We start from the raw sequence: 19,794 nt of genomic DNA, 5'->3' as shown, positions 1-19,794 counted from the left end.
TCCCTCCGGGGGTGGGGGGGAAAGTGGCTGAGGGTGTCAGCTTGGTATCACCCAGACTGGGGTTGGGACCCCCTGTGCCCAGCTGGGCAGCTGGGCCTTACCTCCCAGGTATCTAGAGGGCGGTGAGAGTGCTTACAGTGCCTAACGCTTGGCATGCAGTCAGCCCTCAAGAAACCTGAGCTGGGAGTACTCTCCCGATGATCCCATAGGGCGGTGGGCATACTCCTGCCTCAGTTTCCCCAGCCACCCATACTTTCTTCTCCTGAGGCAGAGAGCCCTACGTCCCAAGGACAAGCAGGCGGAATGGAGGGTGGGAGCAGGGCAGGAAACCCCGAAGGGGTGAAAGAAGAAAACCAGCGCGGCTCCTCCCTTCCTGCGCACAGGCCCCTGACCAGTTCCCACCTCTGGGCTGGGGTGGGCCACACCCGGTGGACAATAGCTGCTGACAGCAGGCCTCCCCAGAGGGCGGCTACTTCAAAGCCAGCCGCGCTCCACTGGGCTGGGCATCCAGGCGCGGCCAGAGGGCTTTGTGTCAGGGACACGGGACACCACGGGGGATGGGGTGGCTTCCCTTGTTTTCCTGTATGTAGTTTGTTTAACAAGCACTGAGGTAGCTCTTACTGTGTGCCAGGCACTGTGCTGAGAGCTGGATGCGTGCTAACGCCCGCAGTCCTCCCAGCTTGAAAGGTAGGTGCTATTGTGCCCTGCACTCCCTAGCTGAGGAGACTGAGGCGTTTCCCCCCAAATCCAGAACAGGACAGCCTCCCCTGCTCACAGCCTCCCCTCGGCTCCTCTTCACAGCCACCCTTGTTTTGCAGACTTTGCCCCTGAGAGCCCTTCTCTCAACTTTTCCGTGACTCCCCCGGGATCCTGGTGGGAGAGGCTGGTGCCAACCGCTGCCAGTTGCCCTCTGGCGATGGCCCAGCAGGCCTTGCCACGGGATGTGGTAGTTTTCCACTCTTGCTGGCAAACCTCAGCGGCTCCTCCGAGCCCTCGACCCAAATGCCCTGTGGCCCAATTGCCCTGGAAACTTGCAAGGATAGCTCTTCCTCGTTCTCCAGTGACAGTGGGGAGAGGGTGGCCCTCGAGGCTGGAGAGAGATGGGCGAGTCTTCTGCTGCCCTGAGCTTCCTTGGGGGTGAAGGTGTGGGCAGGTGGGGCCATGGGCCGGTGCCCAGGGCTGCAGCACCCTGTGTGTTGGGGGCGAAGGGCATTGCCAACTCATTTCACACAAGGGGAAAATGAAGCTCAGAGAGGGGAAACGGATTTGCCCAGTCATGCAGCTCGTGGGGGGCGGAGCTGAGACCCAAAACCGGGCCTGGCTCTGACTGGCACCCCTGCCTTATTCCTAAGCTCTGGATGGAAGAGCTGCCCTGGAGGTAGCGATGGAGAGGCACAGCCTCAGGCACGTGCACCGTCCCTCCTTTGGGTCCACGGACTGTACTTCCTGTGTGAGGGTCGGATGCCCGGCACCTTCCTGGACCAGGCGGCTGTGACCCTGGTCTGTGGCCAGGCTCGGGGCCACAGCTGGTGGTAGAGGAGGCCGGCAGTGGAGCCTCACTCTGCTTTGTCTTGGCTCCTGGGGCTCGCCCAGACCCCGCTATTGTTCTGGGAGCCACACCTGCCCCTTAGGGGCCTAGGCTGCTAAGGAGGAGGTTGTCTCTAGGGGCAGGCTAGGGGGACCTTTGACAAGTCACGTCTTCAACTGGCCACAGATGCAGCCTGGAACTATTTTTTGCTTTGATTCTATTCTCCTGCCTCAGGGCCAGCGCTCCATAGAAACTTCCTGAAAGACTGACCTCTGTGTGGGGAGATGGAGGCAGGGTGAGGAAGGGATTGTCGCTTACTGTGGTCTATGCTAAGCATTGTGCTGGGTGCCGAACACACCTCATTTTAACCTTCTCTACCATTTTCTAGATGAGGAAACTGAGGAGCCGAGGTGAGGGAGCAACCTTGGGCAAGTCACTTCCCCTCTCCCAGCTCAGTTCCCTCACCGTTTAGAAAGAGGAGGTGATGAAATGGGCTAACCAGGTGGATGAACTCCAGGGCGCTGTGGGAATAACTTAAGCTGCCCTCTTCCTGCCCATCTGGGGGGATGCTGCTAGCGGGGGGTGAGGGGAGGGGGCGGTGCTGGGGGAGAGAATTCAGAAGCTTGGCCGGCTTCCTTTCCACATTGGGTTTTAGGATCCCAGGATGGCTCTGCCCTGAGAAACAGGCGGAGAACACTCCTCTGCAACCATGGGCTCCCAGATCTTGCCCTGCTGGAATCTGTTCAGATCCACGATTTTGCCCAAGGGGCTCTTCAGCTGTGTAATTCCAAATTCTGGTGCAGCCAAGGCCCCTTCTCTGAACGACTTTACCACCGCCCACCGCCGTACCTCAAATGCCACTCTAACATACTCTTTTGACTTGTGGGGGCTTTTGATCTTAGAGATGTTCTCCCTACCAAGATGCAAACGATGGAGGGTGGGGGGCAATGGTAGATGGACACGTAAAGGCAGATCAAGCCAACACCTTCGCTACGGCTTCGTGCCTGGGGTTCAGGCTCGAACCTCTGACCACAACAGACCCTCTGCACTGACGTTGTCATTAGAGCGGCCATGACACCAGGCAGATAGCAGGTGATTGCTCAGCTCTGTTCACACAGAACATTTTAGTTATAGGCTAACATGTTCATTATTGCCAAGATATATCTGTGTATACCTAAAATCTGAATTATAAGCTACTGTTTTAATTACCCACCCCCGCCTTTGTTAATAGCTAACATCCTAGTCATCATGTAACGTATTAATCAGCAGCAGCTCAGTTACAGCTAATGTTCTGATAAATAACAACCATCTTAATCATCAGTGAAAGCATTCCTTAAGGAACATCTTAAGTTACCAGCTAAAATGTTCTTGGAAAGGTAATTCAGTTAATTTGACTAAGCAGCAAAAATCAGTGCTTATCGACCCTCAATTGCATTTGGATTATGTCGGCTACTGCTCTAGTGCAGGTTCTGAGTTTGTAGGCCCAGGGCAGGCCCACAGGGTCTGCATATCTAACGAGCTCCTGGAAGGGGGGGGGGTGCTGATGTGCTGGTCAGGGGACTTTGCAAAGCAAGGGTCCATTAAGAACTGGTTATTAACAACAGAGCTGCAGAGAACCTCATTACCAGCTAACTTATCAGTTACAACCTCAACATCAGTTATCCGCTAACATCTGCTCTACTGGGGGAACCAGCGGTGTGTCGGAGCTTGTGCAGGTGGCTGTACTGATGGTTCAATTTGCAGGAATTTCACGAGCTGCTTTCAATAACTTGAAAGCAGACATGGGGGAGTCTTTATACCGTCAAATGAGGGAATGCTACAAACCAGGGCTTTACTTGTTTTTCGAGGACTGGTTTATCAGCCCGCACCCCCTCCCAGGTCAGGGCCAGTTTCGGGCAGGAAGGACTGTGGGGCGGAAGGTGCTCTCTGGCGAGGGCCGCTCTCCATGAGGCAGGGGAGGGAGAGGAGGAGGGACAGGAGCACAACTCACTTTCCCCGTGGACTTGACGCCTTTCCAGATGCAGAAGAAACAGACCAACCACACGAAAAGAAGGCAGAGAGCAAGGTCCCACTTCAGTGATCCGGGGCTGTTGATTCCAGAAGACAAGCTCAGCACGTTGCGCCTTGAAGCAAACAGAACCGCAAGTCAGTTGGGCCAAGGTCTGGGGTTCAAATCCTAGATCATGTGCTGATTTGCACAGGTCACATGTCCTCTCCAGGCCCTGGAATCCCCGGGAAATAGTTAACAACCTCGTCACAGAGTTGTGGGGAAGTCAACCAGGAGATGAACTTAGACCCCGAAGTCAGGTGAACCTGGGTTCAACCCAGCCTGACCGCGGGCAAGTTAAGCAAACCCCTAAGCCTCAGTTTCCTCATCTGTAAAATGGGTACTGATTCCTATGTGACTGGTTCTCAGCAGACCTTTCTGCTCTGGGTTAAAACCCCCAGCTCTACCATATAATCACTGACTTTGGGCTCATTACCCAACCTCCCAGACCTCAGTCTCATCTGTAAAATGGGAGCAGCTACCATCCCCCAGCAGCTGCCCCATGCCTCTTTTATTTTATTCGCCCGTTTCTTATCTGGATCTCTCACTAAAATGTAAGCCTCAGGGGGACAGAGTATTCCACCGGTGGCTGCAGAACACCTACCCACCGCCTTGCATGGATTGTTGTTAGGAGAAGCCCACACGAAGTGCTAACTACAGGGCCAGGGTTGCAGCCAGCCCTCGAGAAACCTGAGCTGTTGCTGTCGTGATGCTGAGAGGCCCAGAGCAGCTCCTGGCACCTAAGCAGGTTCCCCCTTCCCTTCCAGGGGCCGAAGGTCTCGAAAGGAGGCAGGCAGACCATTTGGAGGACAATCAGCACGGGGCAGCCACCAGCCCTGCCCAGCAGCACACAGCACAGCCTGGATTTTTGCAACCCAAGAACCTCGCTGACGCACACAAGCAACTACTCACTGACACACTCCTAAGGGGCAGGTGCCACCTGAAGCCAGGGCAGGGCAGCACAGGGTGCTGATGGCAGAGAAGACCATTCAACTTAATGCCCAGAAATGTCCCCATTGTCCCAGAGCTCTGACTGCTGCAGTACTGACCAAGGGCAGCCACGCTGAGCAAAGGGACATGGGCCCTGCCCACCAGCCCACTGGAGTCACCTGCCCACCAAATCTCCAGGCCACGGAGCTTGCGAGACAGAGCCCTCACTCCCCCCTGGGAGATGCTGGGTTCCTTCTAATGAAAGTCAGCTCCCTATCTGAAGGCCACTCTTAAGCAGGGGAGGCAGAGAGAGGAGTGTGACTTCGTGCCTCCGTTTCCTCATTTGTAAAACATGAATGGCACCTGCCCAGGATGCCGCTGGGAAAGCCTTGCAGACCACCCCTAGCCTCAGCCAGTTGTGGGATGGCCCCATGGCCATGGCTCTGGGACAGTTTCATTGCTCCTTTTATGTCCCCACAGAAGCTCCAACGTGAGGACCCTGAATAAATCCAAAATTCCCGCTCAGCTAACATCCAAGCCAGATCTTTCTGTGCTGTGCCCCCAGCATCTAGAACAGCATGTGGCATATATGAGGGCCTCAATAAACACGTATGGAGTGAATGGAAGGACTTAACTGCGGTGAATGGGAAGTTTGCATGTCACTCTGGACTAATCCACAGAGTATTTCCACGAACAAATCTTAAGAAGGGGCAGCTTTCCTCTGTGTGTTCCTTGCTGGTCACCTCGACATCAGTGGACCTCCCAGTGGTAATACCAGCAAGGCCTTTCCTACTTATCTCATTTGACCCAGGGCCTAGAGGTCATCTGCCCCCCTTTACCGATGGGAAAGCAAGGCTTGGAGGACCCCACTGCCCACAGACACACAGCCAACAGGGGGCAGAGCTGCCACCCCATATCCAGGCTCGTCTGACTCCCAAAGCCAGTGTCCTCTGGACTCCACCTAACTGTCCCTCTGATTCACAGAGAAAATAGAGCCTAAACTTTCAAAAGAATCTCCCCAGTCCCTGCTACTGGCCGGGGTCACCTGGAACATGGACATCTCCATAAGGCAGGGCTGGCGGCCAACTGCATCCCAGCTGGGGCCCTGCCAAGCACGTGGATCTGGCGGCCGCAGCAGCTTTAGAACAAAAAGCCATTCCCCGGGCAGACTCCAGAGCTCGGTCCTTCAATGAAGGCCCAGGGCATGCTGGGCAGTGGCCCAAGACTTCCTTGTGAATGGGCAGCGGCGGGGAGAGCACTTTTCCATCTCCACACCGTGGCTCCCTCTCCAATGCCAAGCACACCGTCGCCTGTTCCCAGAGAAGCCTTCCCTGTGCTCCACAGATGACTAGGCGGGTCCCCGGCTGTCCTCTCACACTGGATGTCACCCGGGGTGACAAGTCTGGCTTGATTATCAGATTCTAGACGCTCCTAAGACAAGAACCTCACAGACAGGCACACAGTAGGTGCTCAGCTAATGCTGAGGAGGTGCCCAGTCATAAGACGGCTTTTTCTTCTCTCCTTAAGGGCAAGTTGGCCAAGAAGCTTGAAACCTGGGAGCCGGGATGCTGACCAAGCCCACAGCCAGTTTACTGACACCTTCCTGTCTCCTCCCACCACCATCCGGGAAAACCAGAGGTGCCCAAGCCAGTTTACTGACACCTTCCTGTCTCCTCCCACCACTGCCCCCCACGAAGGAGAGGCTCCCACATTGGCTTGCTCTGGGCAATGACCGGCTAGGCAGGCCACAACCACGAAACCGAGTCATAACTTGCTTTTACCCTTCCTGGTGGCCATCTCCTTGCAGGATCTCGTTGCCTCCAGTGACACCCTAAGGCATGTTTGCTCGGACCCAGCCATTCTGTTCCCAAGAGTCTCTCTCTGTACGGTTTTACTCGCATGTGTGTCCAAAGGCAGGCCCACCCCACAGCACTGTTTATTAAGATAAACAAAATTGGAAACCACCCAAATGGCCACAATAGGGTCAGAGCAGGCACGAAGCCACTGGAATGCTGTGCAGCCCAGGGGACAGCGGGAAGCTCCTGGGCCCTGGCTAGGAGCTCCCTCCTGAGATAAACAGTGAACAAAGCAAGGTGAGGAACAGCGTATGGCCTGCTCCCCATGGGGTCCAAAGCGCCTTGTGCTTGAACACGCACTTTTGCCAGGACATACAAGATGCTGGTTGTGTCGCTGCCGGTGGGGAGGGGTCCCGGTGGTGGGGATGCGGGGGAAGGGGACTCGCGTGGCATCAGATATATTTTTCATTGTCAGAATGTTTTTAATGTGCACATTTCACCTTTATACAAATTATTAAACTCTAGAAAATGTTTGTAATGGGCTGTGCAGACATTCTAGGAATGGAATAAATATGTCTCATCAATCAGAGGCTGTCATAACAGAGCCCGACATGGGCTTGGGCCAAAGTGACTGACATCCTGTCCAAGGATATCTCAAGGGTAGCTGTGGAGGCCGGAACGTGAGTGGGTCTATCTGAATCCCTTTCTGAGAGAATCCAGTTTAAAGGATCCTCCACAAGTCCCTTCCCTGTCAGACCCCCATGGCCTCAGCCACAACGCAGACCAGGATCTGCTGGGCCTTCCCCGTGCTGCGGGCAGTGCCATGCCCCAGAGGGACTGCCATGGTGCACTGCCCCTCACAGGTGCCCCCTGACCACACCAGGCTAAACAGGTTACCCCAAATCTTGCCACATCTCCCCAACACTGCCTCTCCCCCCGCTCCCCCCCACAGCTACCAGGCAGTCCTTCTGCCTCCACTCTCAGTCCCCAGTTTGTTCTCATTGATCTGGCAATACCTGAGTCAGGCTATGCCTCCCCTGCTCTACATCCTCCAGGGCGCCTACCCACCTACCCAATAACACCCTCCCAACCTGCCCTAGTCCTGTTTGCCTCCCCGAATGTGACCAAATACTCTATCATCTAGACCCAGACACCTTAAAAAAGGAGGGTGGTGACTACTGATGATACCAGGACCACGGTATAAAGGGGACACATCCAGGACAAGCTGTGGGTGGTCCCATCTCGAACCTCATCCCCATATGGCCCCTTCACTTCCTCCTTTAGCCACACTGGCCTCTGGAATGTTCCCAGGATAGGTGGAGCATGCTCTTGTCTCAGGATCTTTGAACTGGCTGTTCCCTCGCCCCACCCCCCTTCAGGTCTCTGTTTAAATGCCAGGGCAGTCTTTCCTGGTCATCTTATGTAAAAAACATCCCTGGTCACTCTCCTTCCCCTGCCCTGGCTTTATTTTCCATCATTTATCACCGCGTTTCTATTATAATTTGATTTGTGGTATCTGTTTAATGTCTGTCTGTCCTACTAAAATGACATCTCCACGGAGGCAGGGCCTGTGTCTGTCTGTCTTGATCACTGCTGGATCCAGAATAGTGCCTGGCACATAGTAGGTGCTCAAGACATTAGTTGAGTAAATTAATTATTCCCGTTTAATTGATGCAGAAACTGAGGCTCAGAGAGATCCAGGAATTCACCTGAAATTACCCAGATAAGAATCAATCCTGGGCCTATTTTTTTTTTCCTTGATGCCACCCTGGGGACCAGCCACCAGTGTGCTGGGTCCTACACTGCCCTTCACGAGGGTCCCCAGCACCCCAAACTTCCCTGCGTCTCTCATACAAAGGGAGGAGATACAGAGGTGAGCTGCATTCTTGTCCAAGAATAGTAATGATTCATTCCAGGGTGGGATCCAAAAAAGAATTGCCTGGACGTCTGTTTTGAGTCGGCCAGCCTGCTGCCGTCCAGCCGGCACTCAGAGATGTAAATACGTCCTCCGAGTGGGCCAAATCGTTTCCTTTTGACTGCCGGCCAGCCATTTATTGGCGATGGCTCTTCCCTGGAGACTGATGGAAGCAACAATTATAAAAGAGCCCGTCCGCCCTAAGCATGGGGCCACACAAGGCTTGCTCCCCCGCCTCCCCCTCCTCACAGCTGCAGGGGAAGATTGGCTGAGCAGGGCTTGTTTGCAAATATGACTCATTTCTTTGATTCTAATAAAGTCTAATGATACGTGCTGAGCTCCCAGAGGACTCGGGGAGGAAGGCATGGCTCCAGCCTGATGAAGGGCATTTGGCTAGACCTGGCCCCGCCTGTCTTCCAGGGCTGAGGGGAAGCAGGACCCTGAGGACAGAGGTGAGCCCAGAGCAGGGGTGAGCAGGACGAAGCTGACGCTGATGGGGGGAAGAAGCTCTGCTCCCCCAGCACACAGGGACTCGGAGTTCAATTACAAAGCCAGGGGTAATGACTGTCTCGGGGGCCCAGGTGGCTTGCACAGGGACTTGGTAAAGGGCATCCCACTGGCTCCTGCTGAGCATGGTGCTGTAGCATTGCAGATGGGGTGGGCATGGGGGATCCGGGCCAAGAGAACACCCCATGCATAACCTCAGTGTGGGGGGACACACACACACCCGGCTCAGTGTTACCTGTGACTGTGGACTTACAGCTGATGAACGCACAGACACTGGAGGTGGCATCCAGCGTCTGAGGTCAGAGCTGGGAACTCTAGCTGCAGAGTCGCCTTTGGCCAGTTGCTCAGCCTCCCTGGTCCTCAGTGTCCTATCCAAGAAACCATGCCCAGAGCTCTGGCTTAGCTTCTTTAACACTCCAGTCCGGCTGTGAGGTCTGGGACCACGCTAACGCTGAGGTTTGGACAGGTGACTGCCCCGAGGACATGCAGCTGGGACATGTGGGAGTCGCAGTCCGTCTCCCCACTGCTCTCTACTCTCCCCTCTAGTAACACTGGAGGGGGCAGGGATGATCGACAGGGTCCCTCTGTCCAGGGCCCGGAGGAAGTATCAGGTCCCACGGTGCCTTGTTATCTGGATTCCTGGGGAGCTCCTGAGCACCTGGCAGGAATCGTTTGCCCAAGGAACAGACAGCTCAGGGACCCACGCGTCTGGGGCTGGTCAGAGGAGTGAAGGGAAACAATGGCTGGGATTGGGCTTCACCTCAAGGGGCATGGACTCCAGCCTCCGAGAGAGCCTCACTGCTCTGCAGCCCAACAGCGGTACCAGCCAGTGACACCTCAATAAAGCCCAGCAAGCCTTTCTCAACGAAAACCTCGAGGCTAGTCACTATGGAGCTGGTGGCTATTTTCAGGGGAAATCACACATGCTAAATTTCATCCCAAAGCCCCCTGAGACCCTGTATACAGTCGGTGCTTAATACACATCTCAGCTTTTCTCCCCACAGTGTGTTGCTTAAGCAATGTCCAGAAAACAGATTCAAACTTAGTCTAACATTCAAGGCTTCAATCCTTCTCCCTGGCTCCATGCGTCCTATGCTCTGGCCCAACCAATGACTTGCTGTTCCCAAAACAGCCACGTGCTTTCCTTCTGCCCAAATGTCTTTTCTCTTTTTCAGCCTAGTGAGCTTCTACCCATCCCTCAAAGCCCAGCTCGGACAGCCATTTGCAGATGGGAAATGAGGCCAGAGAGGGGTAGAGAGGTGCTGCCCCAGGCTACAATCAAGTGGATGCAGATGTGCAATTAGTAAGAACCAGCCGTCAGTGAGCACTTGCTGTGTTGAAACATTTAAAACCCTCTCTGGCTGGGGGAGAGCACCATGTGGGAAAGGCCATGAGAGGACTACGAGCTGAGAAATGACATGTCTAGATTCACAACTGACTGCAGAGATGCAAGGGCAAGGCAGGGACCGCAGTGAGAGGCCAGTGCTGGGGTTGGAGAGAGCGATCATGGGGGAGGGAGGAGGGGTGCAGTGTAAGTGGGGAGGGTGGTCAGGCTCTGAATGTACTTTCAGGGGAGATCCAAGAGGACCTGCGAGTTAATGTGGGATTTGAGGCAGAAAGCGGTTTACGAATTACCCCATTTAGAGGGCCTCTGCAAAGTTGAAATGAAAGGTGGGGGCAAGTCCCTGGCACGATGCTCATGGGAGTCAATCATTCCACATTAGTGCTCTCTCCCCTCTTTCACGACCAAGAGAATGGAAGGCTCTTGAAGGCAGGCAGCCAGGCCCTTCTCATCCACTGTGCCTGACTCAGGGCGGCACTGATGGAGCCCCCGGCCCCGCTCGCTGGCCTCGGCCTCTGCTCACACAGGAGCAGGCTGGGTCCTCATGCCTAAACCTGCTTTCTAGGCTCCTCCTCTGTGGACTCCAGTCCTCCTGTGTTCTAGAAAGAGGGCACATTGTTTATGGATGCTCAGGGGGGCTTACAAAGCTCTGCTGGAACCAGGAGGAGCGGGTGCGAAGGCTGGAGTGGGAAGGGAGCATCAGGCAGGTGGCCAGAACGGTCTGGACTGAGCATGTCCTGTGGGGCGTGGGAAGGTGCCTGCGGGACCAGGACATTTGCATAGATGAACACTGTCAGGAAGGGGGGCTGGGGCACTCAGAATGGAGACTCTGGGAGACAAGAGACCTAGAAGCCCCCGGGAGGGCCCAGTCTGGGGGGCAGGCAGGGGAGAAGGGATGGGTGAGGACTGGAAACCCTGAGGACCTCATCGCCCACGTGAGCATCTTCGCAAGAACCCTCAGGTTTATAGCGGCAGGGAGGTGAGCAAAGAGGAACCCCTTTGCAATATGGGGGACAATATGGGCATTTGAGAGGGGCCATTCTTAGTCCTTCTGAAGGCTGTCTCACTTAGAGTTCCAAATGCCCCCAAGGAGCAGTTCTAACCCCTATGAGGACACAAAATAAATGACAATGGCCCATATTTATCATGCATGTTGTCATGGTCTCAAGTTAGGGCGACCCGCCATCCCTAGGAGGGCAGTGCTATAATCTCTCCAGGTACAGGTGAGAACATGAAGGTCCAGAGAGGCCAAGGTGCCTGGCCAGGCTAGAAGCGGCAGAGCTGGGGTTGGAGCCCAGGCAGCCAATCCGTGCCTGAGGCAATGAGGTCCCAGCAGGCGCCCAAGTGGCTGGTTGAGTGCCACGTCCTGGGTGGGGCAGGCCCTGCAGAGAGCGGACAGGGCTGTGGTCTCGGGCCCCATTCAAGTGAGAAGAATGAAGTGCAGCGTTTCTTTGTAAACTCAGCTCTCCCGGGGGCGGGAGCCGAGGGGGTGATGAATGTGCTTGTAATGCCCTCTTTGTCTGCAAGTGGAAAATATGTGCACATAAAGAGCCCCAGGGACGGGGGCATATACTGAAAGGCCCACGTGTCATGACAGGGACGTGCACCACCCGAGGAAGGACTGACTAACCTTGCCTATTATTTCCCAGCCCCGGCCCCAAAGTATGCCCGGGACCAAGCATCAGGCAACTCCCTCTTCTGTTCCTGGGCCAGGTTCTAAGAGGTGGGCAGCCACACACAAAAGAGAGGGAGTATCATCTCGTGATGATTAGGGTCCACCTGCTTCCTTAACGGCATTCCCTGCTCCTGGCTCTCACGCTTCCTGCAAGGCCTTATCTCAGCTATTTCCAGATAGAGGGGGGCCGCACCCAAGTGCTGAGCCCCACATTTAATTGCTCGTGAAGAGCGATGCACGAATATATTTTTAATTGGCCTTCAAGGAATGTCTTGGAAGAACTTTCCTATATATCAGCTAAGAGGTACCCAAACATCAAGCCCCTTCACATTCTGCCTTTCTGATGTGTGTCCTACGTGTGTTCTCTTATTGACAACCGTGTGGTAAACTGGAGGCGTGCCCATAATTCTCCACTCCTCTCATAAAGAGGCAGAACCTATTTCTCCACTTCTTGCTTGACTCTGTGGCTTTCTTTGGCCAATGGGACATTAACAAAAATGATACAAGCAGAGGCTTAAAGAGTGCTCCTGCGATGCAACTTTCCCATTGGCTGCTTTGGAATGAAGAGCGGCCTCTGACGACGCTCAGGGTAGCCTGCTGGGGGTTGAGACCATATGGACCCTGGTAGCCAATGCCCAGAAGAGCTACCCTGATGCTGATCTACCCATGAGGGAGCCCAGCAAAGACCAGAAAAACCTCCCAGCCAAGCTCAGCCAAAACTGCTAATCAACAAAACCTTGAGCCAAATAAATGGTTGTGGCTTAAAGCCACTGCATTGGGGATGATTGTTACACAGCAAAAGCGAACTAACACATAATTTTTATTCTCTCTACTCACCTTTTAACTTGACTAACTACTACTTCAGCTTCATATATGAATTTTTCTCTGTGCAATAATAGTTTTGATATGCTAACTATGTTTCTTCTAAAATACATTAAGAAAACTATTATTTTCAGGCAATTTAAGTACAAATACCTGCCTTTGGGGGAAAAATTCCTCATAGACATCCCATGGGTGTTGGAACGATTCATTCCCCTCATTTGACAGTTAAAGAAACTGAGGCTCAGAAAGGGGCAGAGACTTGCTGAAGGTCAGACAGCCAGTAAAATGGCAGAACCGGGACTCGCTTCCAGGCCTATCTGAGACCAAAGGCATGGATTTATCTCCAAATCTGTACCCAACTTCTCCCCGATCCCATCCCAAGACACTGACTCCCACATCGCGGGGGAGAAGATGAGGGAGTGGGCTGTCCTCTCTGCCCCCACCCAGGCCCTCCCTCCTTCCTTAGTGAAGCTGGCCTTACTCCCAGAACTCGGTGACAGGGGAGGTGAAGTTGCTGGTGTTGAGAGTGATCCACAGGCTCTTGTTCTTGCGCATCGTGTCCTCCATGCAGTAGGGTGTGTTCCAGGTATGGTTGCAGTGCGCCCAGGGCAGCTCCGACTGGAAGGACTGGAACAGGTAGTAGGTGGCCCAGGCCAAGATGACAATGTAGTATACATTCAGGAGGGACACAATCACAATGGAGGCATAGCCGATGCCTGTGGGTGTGGACAAGCAGGATAAGCATCAGCAGGAAGGCCAGACCCCTGTGTCCACACACTCAAATGGAAGGCCTTGGCACTCCCAGGGGGCCTTCAACAGTGACCAGCAAATATTTGTGGACTGGTTAGATAAATGGGATCCTTGGACGAATTGAAGAATGCATGCAGGTGGATAGGCCAACGAATGGATGGTTAGATGGATCAATGGTTAGATGGGTGGTTAAATGGACCGATAGAGAGCCGAATGGGGAGATGCTGGATTGATGGATGGAAATTTGGTTTGTTGGATGGATGCATGGCTGGGGACTGGCTGGAAGGTTAGGTAGATGAGTAGATAGATGAATGGGTAGATGAGTAGATAGGTGATGGGTAGACAAGTGGATGGATAATCTAACTAAATTGACTAGTTAATGAAGAAAGGTTTGATGGATCATATATGGATAGATTTATATGGATGACTAAGTTGACATACATCCTCCCATCTTTGCCAATTATAATCGTAACAGTGTTATGAATGCATACTAGGTACTAGACAAAGGACTAAATGTTATAATAATAAAGCTACCATTAATTTGGGGCTTACTATGTGGACAAAGCATTTTTATGTGACTATTAGTAGCAGTAACCCTATGAAGAAGGCATATCGTTTCCATTTTGTAGATGAAGAAATTGAGACACAAAATGATTAATGAACTTTCCCAAAGTCACAAGAGTTAGCAAGAGGAGGAGGGAATTGAACCCAGACAGCAAGGCCCCTGAATCCGAGTGCTTATCTTCTGCACTGTACTGCTAAGCAGCTACTAGCTTCTCTAGCCTTCAACAACCCAGAGAGGTGGGAACTGCCAGTACGTATTGAGCAGTCACTGTGAGCAGCATCGCCCGTATCATGTACTGGCTGCTACCCTGTGTTAGACACAGCACCAAGTGACTTGCATGAGGCTTCGATGTACCTGGCAAACAGCAGGTGCTCAATAATAAATTTGCTGAACCGATGAACACCAGGCCCCGGGTGACCATTGTCCCATACTCACCAGAGAACAAGGGGCAGATCTTTTCCCAGCAGGTGATGCCCCCTTCAGAGGTGTACTGGCCTATGATTACCTCCAGGAAAAACACAGGCAGGCCGCCCCCAAACAGGAAAATAAAATACGGTATGAGAAATGCACCTGTGGAGAGAGCAGAGTGGGGTGAGGGTCAGACTGGGCTGTCACAGGGGCAAGGCTGCAGGTGCTTGCTCCAAAGCCCTCCCAGCCAATGGAACCAGATAGAACAAGTGAGGGACGTGAGGGTACAGGCTAAACCCTTGGGCGTGGTTGAAAATTCTGCAGATCCTGCCCAGCAGGCATCACCTTTCCAGTGTGCCCTCTCACCTTCTTCAAATCTACCAGGTGCTTTCAGCCTCGGGGCCTCCAGTTAAGCTGTGCCGACTGCCGCCTGCCTTCCCCACATCCTCCATCTGAATAAGCACTGCTCAGCCCTTAGGACCCATCTCAAATAGGACCTCCTTGTTGAAGCCTTCACCTGCCTGTTCCCAGGCCTACCCAGGGCAGGAAGCTGAGACAGACTAGCTAAGAAGGGTACAGTGATGAGAAGCAAGAGGTGGTTACCTCCAGCTGGGGTGGGAGCCAGGGCAGGAGTGAGGGGCAAGGAGTCGGGGCAAGGGTTCCTACCTGGTGTCCACTAATGGCTTCAGCGGGTCCATAAACCCTTTGAAACTGTGGGCAACTTGGGTCTATGTGTATGCGCTTTGCTCTGGGGAGCGTCTAGGACACTCATCAGAGTCCCAAAGGCGCCTGAGACCTACAAAAGGTTAAGAAACCAGACTCTAAGGCAGAATTTCCCGGAAGGTAGTTCTCCTAACGCAGGCTGTAGGCAGCACGCCCATCTCTGCTGACAGGTAAGCCTTCAATTACGGGCAGTTCTCCCTACCCAGTTCTCATCAGGCCGCTCTTACTGCACAGCCAGAAAGCCCCCAGTATGTCAGCACGTGCTGCCGACCTGGACATTCCGACAGGAGAGGACTCTAGCTCAGAGCCCTCAGGTTTAAAAAGCAAAACCCCCAAACCAGCCGGTTTTTCTCAGTGGTTAGAACATCAGCCCACAGACTGAAGGGTCACAGGTTCGATTCTGGTCGAGGGCACATACCTCGATTGCAGGCTCAATCCCCGGCCCTGGTAAGGGCACGTGCTGGAGGCAACCAATTGATGTGTCTCTCTCACATCAATGTTTCTCTCTCTGTCTTTTTCCCTCCCTTCCACTCTCTCTAAAATAATCAATGGGAAAAAAAATATCCTCAAGTGAGAATTATAAAAAACAAACAAAAAAGCCCCAAAACGTAAAACTGGAACCAACCAGAGACCTTACATTTAAAAAATATCTTCAATGAGTAAAGGTGTTAAAAAGGTACAAGTACCCAGTATAAGATTTTTTTTTTGGGGGGGGGGGGGGGGGGGGGGGGGGGGGGGGTGGAATGCACAGCATGGTGACTACAGTTAATAATACTGGGCTAATCTTGAAAGTTGCTAAGAGAGGAATTTTCAAAGTTCTCATGACAAGAAAAAAATGTATAACTGAGGTGACATATGCTAACTAAACTTATTGTGATCATTTAGCAATATATACATACATCAAATCATTATGTTTGCAACTGAAACTATTACAAGGTTATGCGTCAATTATATCTCAATAAAACTGGAAAAAAACTTTTGAATTAAAAAATAAAAATAAAAAATATCTTCACTGTATTTTTTTTTTCCTGGATACCTTTCCATTATGGCAAATGATACTGGTTTTCCATTTATGGGGGAAACGAAGCTTGCTTTTGAACTATGTTTGGTTTAAGTTAGAAAAGCCAAAGTAAATATTAGAAAAGATATAATGTAAGGAGCTGGGAGGCATGAAGATAAGAGGGAATTTATGAAGGGAGCATGTGAGTGTCGGAGGTTTGGGGACAGGGGCATGGCCTCATCACTCCTCTTCAGAGATGGCAAACTGAAGGATCGCAGCGGGTAAGGGGTCTTCTCAAGGTAGCACAGTAAGACCCCGACAGAACACCAGCTGATTCCCAGGCTTGCTCCTCTCCTGCCTCTGAGGTGGGGAGGGGCGGGGCAAGGGTGCAGCAGGCTGACTGAGGGAGGTCACGGTGGGGACTAGGGAGAACAGGTCACAAGAGGCCACCCCCTTCTCTCTGCCCAGCCTAGACTCACCTCCACCATTTTTGTAGCAGAGGTACGGAAAACGCCAGACGTTGCCCAAACCGACGAAGCCACCAGCCACGGAGAGCACAAAGTCGATCTTGCTGGACCACTTCTCCCTCTGCGGGGGCTTCCCCTCAGCCTCGTCCTCGGGCCGCGTGCCCGGGCTCTTCCCGGGGGACGGCTTCAGGATGTCCTTGTGAAAGTCTTTCAGACACTGCAGCTTCTCCTTGGTGGCCATCTCCTCCTCGCTTTCTGTGGGGACAAAACAGAACCCCATGTGCGGTTGGTAAATAGCCTGTGTGTCTTCAACACGACCTCTCCCTTCTCACCCACGGGCTGGCTCTGACCTGCCCAGACCTGTGGCAGGGGGCCTGCCATCCCCTTGACTGGCCACTGATCTGACAATGTCCCGAGCGAGTCAGACCCCCTCTAGGCAAGCAGAGACCTAATGATTCAGAAATTGACAGATTCCTTCTCTTGAGCAACTGCTGAGAGAAGCACTGGGGACCCATGCTTGCTGTCCTTGAATGTCACACCTCATCCTGCACCTGCAGGCAGATAAGCACGAAGCCACCCCTGGCCTGGCATCACCTCTTCCAAATATGACACACCCAGGCACCTCTAAGGCACCGCCAAATAACACCTGCCTGAATTTTCTAGAAATGGATACTATTTCTCAATTTCGGATTTGCGTAGGAAACGACGGCTTCCATTTCACTCATGAGCCAGCACAGTGCCTGGCGCACGGGAGAGGCCTGCGCCTAACTGTTTAAGGAATGGATAAACACCGAATGAATGAGGAATGGGGTTTCAGCCTGGAATGGAAACAATATTTGAAAATGGGGTTTCCATCAAAGTATGGAGAATGGATGTTTATGAAAGATATTTGCAATTAACCAGCCACATCCCTACAGCATAAAAAAGCAGGGATTTGCCCTGGTGAGGATTATGTAAGAAAGCCAGTTAATCTCCCTGGCTCACCACTCTCCATCCGTTCTCTGGCTTGCCCCGACCCCTGTGTCATCCAGGTCCCCTGTCCTCTGACTCCTGATGGGTTTGGCAATGCAAGGCCCCAAAGGAGGTCAAATCCCTAAGCTTCCAGGAGCTGTCTGTGGTCACTCTCAGCCCACCCCCTGCCTGGACCCCATTCTAGAGGACATCTGCCCCCAGCCAGGGTAGAGCCTCTTCTTTCAGTACCTCCTCATCTGGAGTTCTCACTCTTCCTGGTAGCTCAGCCTTGAGGGCAAGAGTATCATGAGTCCCAGCCTGGGGAGAGAGGGTGCCTTCAAGGGTTTACCCCTCTGTGGCGGAGCACCACAGAAGACATGCACTGGAGGACCAGCACCAGTGGGCCTGCCCACCCCTCTCTGAGCCTGTTTCTCCACCTGCAGACCGGCTCAGAGCCAAGCAGCCTGGGCCACAACTTGTCTTCATGATCCAAATTGGTGGCCAACACTGAAAATATCAGATTTCAGAGAAAAGTCAAAATTTCTAGGTTCTCGTGAAAAACTGGAAGCTCGAACCATGTTTAGCTCACACTCCTTTTGGCAACCATCAGCAGGACCAGGTGTGGCCCCCTCCCATGGGCACCCCTGGGCCAGCTCACCAAGCTCACAGGACATCTTCAGTGGGCATCTCCGTCTGTCTTGTCAAACTGCTTGGCACTACCTGAAAATGTCTTGATTCATGTCCTTGCTTCCTTGTTAACTGCCTCCTCCTCAACTAGAGTTGTGCCTCCATAGGGACAAGGACCCATCTGCCCAGAGCCGGTCGTCAAGCAAGGACCGTGGGGTAGATGGTTCCCAGAGTGGGATCTGCAAGCAGTCGGTGCTAAGTGTGAACCCCAGCTCGGCCACTTCCCAAGCACTGGTCTCGGCAAGTCACTGGGCCTCAGAGCCTTGCATTCCATGCTGCTTGGCCCAGAAAGCCATCCAAGGCAGAGCAAGGTGGAGGCGGGGCTGCCCGAGGACCAGGGTGTGTAGAGGGGACGTGTTGGCCTGGCACCAGAAGCTAGGCCCACAGGGGCCGTGCTCTGAGGAGCAGAGGCACAAAAGCATAACAGAACCCCTGTTTCCCCCACACCTCCTTCCTCTCCCTGGCTCGGGGTGGGGGACCCCAATTGTTTTGCTATCTGGTGGTGAGCAGACCAAGAAAAGGCTTCCTGGAGCCGCCGGGCGGCTCGCTGAGCCCTTCCTCTGTCTCCCAGAGCACAGACTGGTGGCGGCATCCGCATGGCCTTTCTTTGCCCTGCTCCCTCGGGGCGACGCGGGGGTTCAGCCGGGCGTATGGCTACTGTAAAAATAGCCTGAGCAGCCAGCATTGTTCCAGTGTTAATTTGTGCAACCCCCGATGGTTATCTGAGCGACCCATTGTGGGCTGGCTGGATGGGAGCATAATTGGAGGATGTGGGACTCAACTCCCTCCTAGTGAAGATGTTTTTCAAGGAATGACCCCTGAGCCTCCAAGAAAGGTTGGTTCCGCCCTCTTGGGCTCTCCTTGGATCTCAGAGCTGGAAGGCACTTCACAAGGTCAGCCAGATGGAGGGGGCAGTGGCCAGCTTCTGCTCACATAGGCAGCCGAGACTGACAAAGCTCTTTCCTACTGGGAGCTGGGGTCGGCTTCCCATGGCTACCCTGAGGGTCCTGGCTCTGTCCTCGGGGCCCAGACCCACTTGCCACACTGGCACTCAGAGCACCCTCTAGAAACATGGGGTAGCAACAAGTTCCCTGAGACCTTCTCTGCTCCAGGCTCTGGTTTCCTACAAGGCTAGGCCTCCAGGCCCCTCTCCACACTCAGGACCGCATCTTTCCGAACCCCATGGGTGAGCCTGGATGGAGGTAGGGCCTGAATGGGGCAGAGCTGGGGCCTGTCATGTGCCTGGTGTGGTGGTGGCTTCCCTGATGCTCATTCCCAGGGTGCATCCCGAGATGTGTTCCTCCTTCACCATCACCTGTCCCACCTGTGGCTGCTGCAATCACCTGTCCTTTGAGAACGCAAGGCCAGCAGCCCTGCCTCTGGCTCCCTCAGGCCAAGCCATCCGCCATGACCTCACCCAATGCTCACTCATGCCTGCAGCAGGACACACCCAGGTGCAGACAGCCAAACACCCTTCATGGGGCTCATTCCAAGCCCCTCTGGGGTGTCTGACCAGCCTGGTGCCTATAGAAAGCCCACAGCGGCAAGATGGTAGATTCTGCCTCTCATACATTCTTGGCATCCACCTACTTCTCTCCATCACCATGGCAACCACCATGCTCCAGACCCCAATAGTCCTTGTAGGGCATGGAAGTCAGCCTCCTCCCAGGCCTGCCTGCTG

At 53.5% G+C, this 19,794-nt stretch overlaps 1 protein-coding gene across 2 annotated transcripts in view; it reads right to left on the bottom strand.

Annotated features, from left to right (window-relative positions):
• Positions 1-19,794, bottom strand: part of SLC6A6 (solute carrier family 6 (neurotransmitter transporter), member 6) — a 68,022-nt gene that overhangs the window by 22,094 nt on the left and 26,134 nt on the right. For both annotated transcript variants that reach the window (XM_005870018.2, XM_005870016.2), the window contains exons 2-5: positions 16,488-16,730; positions 14,313-14,447; positions 13,044-13,278; positions 3,519-3,651 (exon numbers count right to left, since the gene is read on the bottom strand). In XM_005870018.2, coding sequence (XP_005870080.1) covers positions 3,519-3,651; positions 13,044-13,278; positions 14,313-14,447; positions 16,488-16,716 — 732 coding nt within the window. In that variant the 5' untranslated portion in view covers positions 16,717-16,730. The remainder of the gene's footprint in view (positions 1-3,518; positions 3,652-13,043; positions 13,279-14,312; positions 14,448-16,487; positions 16,731-19,794) is intronic.

Source organism: Myotis brandtii, unplaced genomic scaffold, assembly GCF_000412655.1.
Source record: "Myotis brandtii unplaced genomic scaffold, ASM41265v1 scaffold312, whole genome shotgun sequence".
Classification (NCBI taxonomy): Eukaryota; Metazoa; Chordata; class Mammalia; order Chiroptera; family Vespertilionidae; genus Myotis; species Myotis brandtii.
The sequence above is the reverse complement of the archived record's forward strand: the minus strand, read 5'-3'. Positions and strand labels throughout refer to the sequence as shown.